The sequence below is a fragment of the Bactrocera tryoni genome, chromosome 3 (genome assembly GCF_016617805.1).
Source record: "Bactrocera tryoni isolate S06 chromosome 3, CSIRO_BtryS06_freeze2, whole genome shotgun sequence".
NCBI lineage: Eukaryota > Metazoa > Arthropoda > Insecta > Diptera > Tephritidae > Bactrocera > Bactrocera tryoni.
In genome coordinates, this window is record NC_052501.1 from 3,609,959 (window position 1) to 3,619,440 (window position 9,482).

A 9,482-nucleotide genomic window follows, 5' to 3' on the forward strand; every position below is an offset into this window, starting at 1 on the left:
CATGTGGTCATAAAATACACAAAAACATCGCCTTCAATGATTTTCTCTACCTTCCTAGAACCTGTCCGCTCATAGACGAATGCATATATACATGTACTTACATACAAACTTTCGTGATATATGTACATATATAATGCATTTTATAATCAGAGAAATTGCGACTTTATTGTTGTTCGTCAAATGCACCGGTTGACCGACGAATAAATGGCAACCAGCAGAATGTGGCAGTTAATTTTACAATTCTTATTTACATTCATCGTAAATTGGGCATTTATTAAAAAGTCAGCCAGTGGGAATGCAAGGTGCAGAGAAAAGTCTCTGTTGCAATATTCCCGGGGCTGCTTATGTAAACAAAAGCAAATTGCTGAAGTATGTTTATTAGAAATATTTATGAATATACACACATATGTATATAAGTCGTTTGCGCTGTAACTGTAAGCATTTCCACGCGTGCTCTTGAATTATTATTATTTTTGCAAAGTGGAAAGATACAATTTACTTAGGTTTGTATAGATAAGATAAACTGAAAGAGGCGAGAGCAGCGATATTAGCGCTACCGTCGGAGGACATTAGAAAATCACTTATGATAAGTTATCTATTAGGAAACCATTTTTGGCGGCATTTTGAGTGTTTTCAAACAAGTAACGTTTTTGTTTAACAATTAGTAATTATATAATAATCTAATTATGTGCTTAACCCGGATTGCAAATAATGCATTAAAAAATAAGTCATTTTTTTATCCCGAAAATCTTAATTAAAATTAATTTTTAAATTCAATTAGCGTAAACAAAACAATATTAATTTCAAATAATGAAAAAAATTCCTAAAAATCGGGTTAAGAATTTATTTATTCCCAAGCTTATAATAAAAAAAAAAAATAATAAAATCACAACATTGTTTAATAATTCGAACTCGATCTACCTTAGGATAAATAAATGTATAAATATTAAAACGAAACGTTATTAAAGTTAAATATAATACCTTGAAGACAAACTTACCATCCGTTACACAAATTCGGCAAATCATTTAAATATTATTATCGAATTCTTCAAAACTGTACAATTTTTGGTATCATAATTTTTACATAAACTTTTTTTCAGAACTCATACGGCCGCCCGGATGAGGTTATCGCCGCAGAAACTTTAGCCAATCACATTCGTTGCAACAATTCGTTTGTGCAAGCGGTATTCCAAGCACAATTCCGTTCGTCTCTCACATGCCCACGCTGTAAAAAACAGTCAAACACATTCGATCCGTTCCATTGCATTTCGGTGCAGCTGCCGCAATTAATGCAGCAAACGATTTTCGTGACCGTAGTGTATTTGCAACGGGACCCGCGTCAAGTGAAGATCGGTATTAGTGTGCCTACTGGTTCGCCAATTGTCGCTCTACGCGAACAATTGCAGGCTGACACTGGCATTCTGGGCAAACACATGGTATTAGTTGACATCAGCAAAGAGGGTTTCACGCGCGTTTTCTACGACTCACAACCGGTGGCAACACTAAGTGGCATCGAATCCATTTACTGCATTGAAGTACCCGAAACAAAGGTCGTCGCATCAACAGCAGTAACAACGTCAGCAGCAAAATTGGACACTGAAAAAGGTGACACAAGTCGAAGCAGCAACCCCAATCCCAATCCAAGTACAGCGAAAAGTGCTACATCGACGGAGGTGAACAAAAACAGTTCGACAGGCAACACTGCCAATGCAACCACAAATGGTGCTAAGACCACTAACACTTCGTCTACTGCCAACACAACCAATGAACTACTCCTGTTAGTGGCAAATGTGCATAAACGTAAAACGGATCCTGAAATTAAAGAGACACCGAATGGCGATAACTCGCATACATATTCCGTGGAACGTTTCGGTATGCCGTTCAGCTTGTTAACAACGCGAGATTGCTCTTATGCTGATTTACAAAAGCGACTATTACGCGAAATGACGCCATTACTGAAACCTGAAGTTTTCTCGAGTGGAAAACAGAAGAGCGATTTGTTTCAGATACGTCTACAAGATCCGTCCGCTGATCCAGATACATATTTACAGAATGTTGAACATCCACTGCTAACAGAAATGATCGACCTGGCATTATCTGTGCTTTCATCAGAAGCTGGACCACCGCATATAAAGCTATTACTAGAGTGGACTGAGCCGGAAGAGTACTTTGTGGACCTCACTGATAAAGTGGTCGAAGATGAAAGTGTGGCACGTTTGCTCAATGTTGGAAAACTGAAAACCACAAAAGACACGTCAGTACTTACTTTAGAGCAATGCCTTGAGCACTACACCAAAGCGGAAACCCTGAGCGCCGAAGATGCTTGGCGTTGTCCACACTGTCAGCAATATTTGCCGGTTGTGAAGACACTCGGTCTGTGGTCGTTACCCGACATCTTGGTCGTGCATTTCAAACGATTCCGACAGCATCACGAAAAAGGTGCCAATGCAGCTAAACTAACCACTATGGTAAAATTCCCATTGAATGCATTCGATATGTCTCCACATTTGGTGCGTGGTGAGGAAGATGAGAATGGTCCGCGTACAACGCTTAGTGCTGCAGCTGCCATGGATAATGGACCGTTTTCTCGATCAAATCCATGGAAAAAATCTCGACCAGGAGATTCGCGATCCTCAACACTTAGTTCACGTGATAACCGAGAAACCCGTTATGATTTGTACGCTGTCTGCTATCATCAAGGGGACACTCTCGAAACGGGTCATTACACAGCCGCATGTAAGAATCCATACGACAGGCAATGGTACAAATTTGATGATCAACGGGTCTCTAAAGTACCGAACGCTTCAATCGAAGAGGAGATTATCAATAATGAGGCTTATATGTTATTTTATCAGCGTCGCGTCGGAGATGCAGCTGAATGCTCCGGCTCTAGTTCGAATTCGGGAGATCATTGGGTTTCTCGAATAGCACCACCACCGAATATGGCAGTTGTTGAAAAGATAAGTGCTGCGGAGGATAAAGTTATCGAAGAAGATATATCCGACGATCGAAAGAACATTGAGATCGCCACCACTGCTGTAATAGAGCCATTACCAGGAAGAACAGAAGAAAAACCAATTGACATACCTAAATTTAGTAAAGCTAAACTTGAAAATGACACCGTTGTCGAAGGTAATAAAGCTTTGATAACATATGCATTTTTTTTTCTAATACACTTTATTTACAGTGAAAATAGAAACATCCCCGATGGTTGTGAACAATGAAAATATTTCGGTCGATATCGAAACTCTAGAATTTGCTGATTCAGAATCCGTTGCCCCCGGCGACGATAGCATCGCTGTGAAAACAAATGCAGTCAGCGCATTGAAAGCACTGAATGCACTAACACCAAATAAAATAGTAGAAAAGCAGAACAGTGTTGGCGAAACTCAGATCTTTACTATGGATGAAGACTGTCAAATTGAGGAAAGCCAATCAATGGAAACGGCAGTACCCTCTACCCATACTGCAACTACAGAAATCAAGTCCCAAAAATCACCCTTAACAGTACTGAAAGCTGTGGCAGATGCAAAGACGGAGCCAGCAGTTTCTTCCACAGGGCCAAACAAGCCTACTATAAACACAACCGCTAAAGTATTAACTAATGGCTACGCTACAGATGACTACAAATCGCCAAATCAAAAGTTGAACATTACGCAACCGATTGTAAATGGTAAACCAAAGAGTCCAGCAACATCTATCTCAGCGACAACACCAATACCAGCCGGTATGAATGGCAGTCGCGTTAGAAATTCCTCAACATCTTCCTCCAGTTCTTCCTTATCGTCACACTCATCGCCACACTCGCTGGCCGTCTCCATACATGGCGCATCGACATTACAAAGCAAGTTCAACGGCTTTACAACCACATCAGCCACAGCGAGTAGTAACTACAAAGAGGTATTGCTCTCAAGCAGTCTAAAAAGTAACAGTAGCAGTATTATTAGCGCTGCTGTGGCAGCGCATACAGCCCACGAATTCCACCTAACACGCCACCAGCCATGGAATGGCAGTCGTTCGAGTGTTTCCGCGCTGGAGAGCGGCACACAGACAAACAATCATCAACATATGCACGGGCTCAATTTGAGGCATTCATTCTCAACAAGCTCTAATTGCAAATTACGCGAATGTAGCGAAACACTTTCATCAATGTTGCGCAATTCGAGCAATACCTGCAGCAAAGATACGCTGATATTTATCGATCAACAGAATCATCATCATCACCACCACAGTTTAATCGAAGATGACGACGATTCATTCATGGGCAGTCGATCACTCTGGGTATGTTGTACACCTTAGTTGTCATATGTAAATTTGACTAAAATTAATTAATTTGCGTTGCTTACAGATTTCACCGGTAACACCACACAAACTAATAACGGTATCGCCCAAAAACTAAGTTGGCGCCGATCAGCGGGCTTTGCGCCTGCAAATATCCATATTTGGGTAGGATATTTGACGGGACAAGCTAAAACCGTCTTTAGCATGTATGCTATTGAATCCATTTAAATCGCAGGTGTATGATTTAAAGATATTTACAATTATTTTAATGTTAAGAGTACAGTGACCAAATTTATATAAATTATACACATTGTGTATACATTTGATATGTACAATACGTATGCATGTGCGCTTTAGATAACATTTAGTTATGTACAAACAAATGTCACGTGTGTATTCGACGCCTGTAGACCGTTTAGAGGCAAACAAATGCAAAATGAACTAGCAATAGAAAATTTACAACACATTATTGATAATTACCAGTGTATGTAGCAAAGTACAGTTATACAATTACTTTAAAAAATACTCGTATACGTTGATTCCGAGCTGAGCAGAGTTGAAACTGCAGAAGTTGGCTTATTGATTGTTGCTACATTTTACACAAATTGAACGAAATGAAAGAGCTGTGCAAGAGTAATAACAGTTTGCTGTATATGAATTAATCTTAAGTGGTGGATAAGTAGCTGACATATAGCTTTGCATAAGCATGATAACTTGAATTTGAATTTCAATATGAAACACGATATAAGTACATAGATTAACGGAAAACATGTTAATTATTAGAAGAAAGAAAACATTTTATTATTTAGTGCTGTAAGCAAAATTTTATAAAATATGTTTATATTATAATTATTATATAAAGCCGGGTACAAGACTATTGAAACAATAGCATTACGATACAGTTCATAGATATAGAAATGGTTGCTTAGCCGAGTGCCGAGTTTGTCTTTTGATTTAACGAACGACCGCTATTAGAAAATGAAATGCCTTTTCTCTGACGATTTTCAGTGTTTTCGCAGTGACACAGCGTCATAACTAAAGCATTTGAAATGCTGCTGTATTTCATATATACATACATATGTATGTTTGCGATTACAACCTCACCAACTATAGATAAACTCAATTATAACTGAATATAATTTTAACTTAAAACTTAGTCACACGTAGCGATTTCTGATATTTCGTCAACTCTTCATGCCCTTAAAACACTCCATTGATGAATACGAAAAACATAACAACGTGTATCCTTAAGTATCCAGAATACATCATTTCGCAGTCAAACTCTGCAATCATAATTACCAAATATATATTTTTAACTTTTATTTTTTTTTTTAACTCTACAATTTCGCGTAGCCTCGTTTATTTTTGTTATGGATTTTACACAAAATGACGCAATAAATGCAATACCACATTATGTACGAACGAAACGAAATATTGATGTAATTATATTACATAACATTATTATTGAAACTTGCATACATATATATCTATGTATACGTAACTTAGCACCTTGCAATAAGCTAAAAACCAAATGTAACACTTTAAAGTAGATTTTAAATTAAAATCAAATATATGAATGAAGCATATAAGTATATATATTAACATAAAAAATATTAAAGACTTTGACTAAACTTTGTTTATATAAAGAGGAAAGTAATAACATTAATGTATTCATATATCTTTATTTATCAGAAATACAAGAAAAGTAAACGTTGTTAAAATGATGAAATCTATTTAAGGTGAGATGAATTGGAAATAAAAGTGAAAATACAAGCCAAATTAGAATAATGCTTTTGAATACCCTTAACAGAAATGCTTGAAACCATATTTTATAATTCCTTTAACTTTTCCCATTTTGCTTTTGGTGCTATTTTAAGTGTAAACTCGCTTTAGCAAAGTGAAGTAAGTATAGGAGGCATTCAACAAGGACTGGAACAGCTCCAACGAAATCGGTTGAGTATTGCCTACCATTATCTGAAAGCGTTAAACACTAATTAACGTACTCATGTGTAGTAGTAATTGAATATAAAAGTCTACCGCTGGTGGCTTTTGTGCGCGCAAGATCATCAAAAGAATGTATTTTTGCACGGCTATCGGAAATGTGAACCATTCAGTGTCGTAGGCGGCGGCTGCGATAGCGAGATTCTGCGAACATAAAGTTAAAAATAGAAAGTAGCAAGAAAAACAATTAACTTCGGTTACACCGAAGCTACAATACTTCACTAATACAAAAGATGCCATACAAGAACTTGATTTTGATCTGCCAGTTTGTATGGTAGCTATGTATGTGCTATAATAAACCGATCGGAACACTTGGACTACAATCCATGCCAAATTTCGTGAAGATGGGTGCGTTCGAGCTACGTAATAATTACAGCGGTACAGTAGCTGTGTTGCAAATTTGCAAATACTCGGCTGATGCGCAGGCATTATTTGTATAATTTGCAACACTGCTGTCGTGATTGCCATCTCGAATGCGCCTGATATCGTCAAACAAAAAGTTTTCCCATACAAATACACATTTTTGATGGATGAGTTGGTATGTCAGCTATATGCTGCAGTGGTTCGATATCTGCGGTTTCGACAATTGAGCAACTTTTTCGGGAGTAAGAAACGTGTGTAAAACTTTACATCGATATCTCAAAGGTCTAACAGATGGACCCTGTTCAGGGCGTAAAAAGTAAAAATGTAAACAAATGCGAATGTGCAATTACCTGCTCACGCAGCTCGTTCGCATACCAATATAACGACAAAATCTGTGCAAATATCATGGCAATATAAGCGCAAACTATAATCGCCTGAGCCGAGGAGTCAACCTAGAATAAGATTGATAAAACACTTAAAAAAAGAAACGTGAGCAACTTACAATGATTAGCAGGAACAGTAAGGCGCATAGCAGTGTGCCGAAGGCTAAAAATTCCAAAAGAAATATGTAAGTCGTCAAAGCATTTACGCGCGTAATATAACTGTAAATGCATACATATTTTTAAAGTGATAAATGCTAGCTTAAAAACGGTATTTACTCAATAATGGACAGTTGATAGCGTATGCATTCCCGGACGTTTTTATGAATGAGGGATTCAATGTGCCCCACGCGGTGCAACGTCTTCAGCCGAAACTGCAGTGCCTTGCACATCACAATGCCAAACATGATGAAAGCCACTATCAAACTTGTATAGGGAATGTACATGCAACAGCCCATGGGCGTGATTACCATTTGATAGATATACCAGAACTCGTAGAACGGGCTTTTGTATTCCTCAACGCCCGGGATCATGCTTCCAAAGGGCAAAACTTTAAACAAAAAACCAAAAGAGAAATGACGCGATGTAGAGCGTATACAAATATTGGTCCCAAATTGCTACAAATAACGGAGCATACCTCTTTCCGTAGCAAAGAGCGGATAGAAGCCAAAACCAAAGCAGGTGAGTAGCCCAAGGAAGAGATTGCCTCGTGCCATATATTTGCCTGTCGTGTTGACTTCCACCAGTAGGTCCTGTATATAAGAATCCTTTGATCGCTAAATAAAAGAACAAAAAATAATTATGTAACGGGTGATCCAAGTGTAAGTACAATAGCCTTTTTTGACAGGTCATGCCAGAGTCGTGTCAAGCTGTCATTTTTGCTCAGTATTTATTCGGCATTTCATCATGGAAGGACTTATGCCTGAACAAAGTTTAGAATCGTTCAATTTTATTACGAAAATTCACTTTCGGTATAGAATGTCTCGCGTGCTTCACTCAACTTACGGTCAAAATAATCGGCCTAAAGGCTGTACTATTCACACCCCTTTTGAGACACAGCATTTATAATTGGATAATATTTGACCGAATAGACCACATCCAGCACGCGGTGAAGAAAATATAGCAGCCGTAGATGAAGATGTATACGAAGATACTGGAGAGGCGATTCGGCCCCGTTCGCAGCAACTCGGACTAACGTATGGAACTACTTGGCGTATTTTACGTCGAGATCTTAAATTGAAAGCGTACAGAATACAGCGTGTGTATGAACTGAAGCCGCTCGACCTTCCTAAGCGATATCGCTTCGTTCTATGGGCTCTTGAAAAGTTCCAACTTTTTCGAGCTAAATTTTGTTCAGCGATGAGGCCTATTTTTGGCTCAATGAGTATGCAAAAAGCAACCCGAAAAGATTCAAGAGTTGCCATTTTATGAAAAAAACAACGGATTTGCGTGCTGGTGGAATCATCGGTCCATATTTTTTCAAAAATGATGTTGGTGAGAACGAGACCGTTATAGCGCCGTGATAACCGACTATTTGATGCATGAAATTGAAGCTCGTGCTCTCGGCGACATTATATTTCAACATGACGGTGCCACTTCTCACACATCGCATCAATCAATTGATTTATTGACTACGGTGAACAGATAATTTTACGTTTTGGGCCGGTCGATTGGCCACCAAGATCGTGTGGTGTTCACCAATAGACTTTTTCCTGTGGAGTTATGTAAAGTCTAAAGTTTATGCGGACAATCGCGCTTCGATTCAGGCCTTACAGCAAAATATCACGCTTGTCATTTGCCAGCTATAGGTCGAAATGCTCGAACGAGTAATCGAACATTGGACTCAATGGATGGACCAGCTGAGACGTAGCTACGGCCAACATTTGAAAGAGATAATCTTCAAAACATAAAGGCTAAATAATGTTCTTTCGAATAATAATAAACATTCCCCATTAAATTTTTAGTTACTCTGTTTTTCGTTAAAAAAGTCTTCAACTATTATATGCCGAACCGTTTAGTATATCAAAACAAAAGACCGTTTCCCATGAAAATATATATCCATACCCTCTCACCTTCAAGTCATAGTAAAATGTTTCCAAATCGCTCAACAGCTTTTCGTACTTTTCTCGATCATACAGCAATAGGTACGCCCGAAGTATGGTATTGAACCATAAAACCAACATGTACGAATTCCTTATGATGGAGTCGATACCTTCGCTGGTGCGGAACATATAGTAAAGCTGTGTGAAAACCAAGAAGGTCGTCATCGACAGGCAAACATAACGTCGCCAAGTGTGTTCGTAGATCAATGACCAAAAGCGTAAAATTCGCACACTCATGTGGATCAATTGCAGATCGTCGAACATGCTGCTCACTTTGCTCTCTTCTACGTTGAGATAAGTGCTTAAAGTATGGGTACCAGGAACTAGCTTTCTTCCTTGCAGTTATTTGTTTTTA

At 38.4% G+C, this 9,482-nt stretch overlaps 2 protein-coding genes across 5 annotated transcripts in view; one reads left to right on the forward strand and one right to left on the reverse strand.

The window, feature by feature from the left end:
- Nucleotides 1–6,060, forward strand: part of LOC120770119 (ubiquitin carboxyl-terminal hydrolase 43) — a 33,432-nt gene extending 27,372 nt beyond the window's left edge. For both annotated transcript variants that reach the window (XM_040097297.1, XM_040097298.1), the window contains exons 5-7: nt 1,101–3,132; nt 3,188–4,281; nt 4,349–6,060. In XM_040097297.1, the coding sequence (XP_039953231.1) occupies nt 1,101–3,132; nt 3,188–4,281; nt 4,349–4,399 (3,177 nt within the window). In that variant the 3' untranslated portion in view covers nt 4,400–6,060. The remainder of the gene's footprint in view (nt 1–1,100; nt 3,133–3,187; nt 4,282–4,348) is intronic.
- A 44-nt stretch (nt 6,061–6,104) lies between these two features.
- On the reverse strand, nt 6,105–9,433 carry LOC120770120 (odorant receptor 49b). Of its 3 annotated transcripts, XM_040097299.1 has the most exons (7): nt 9,098–9,433; nt 7,663–7,801; nt 7,305–7,575; nt 7,148–7,247; nt 6,996–7,097; nt 6,319–6,426; nt 6,105–6,255 (listed from the first exon to the last, which is right to left on the reverse strand). In XM_040097299.1, the coding sequence occupies exons 1-7, from the start codon at nt 9,389–9,391 to the stop codon at nt 6,154–6,156; spliced, it is 1,116 nt and encodes a 371-aa protein (XP_039953233.1). In that variant the 5' UTR covers nt 9,392–9,433; the 3' UTR covers nt 6,105–6,153. The 3 variants fall into 3 exon arrangements, with proteins under 3 accessions (XP_039953233.1, XP_039953235.1, XP_039953234.1); XM_040097301.1 differs by lacking the exons at nt 6,105–6,255; nt 6,319–6,426 and adding an exon at nt 6,435–6,876; XM_040097300.1 differs by lacking the exons at nt 6,105–6,255; nt 6,319–6,426 and adding an exon at nt 6,435–6,943.
- Between the last annotated feature and the right edge of the window lie 49 nt (nt 9,434–9,482).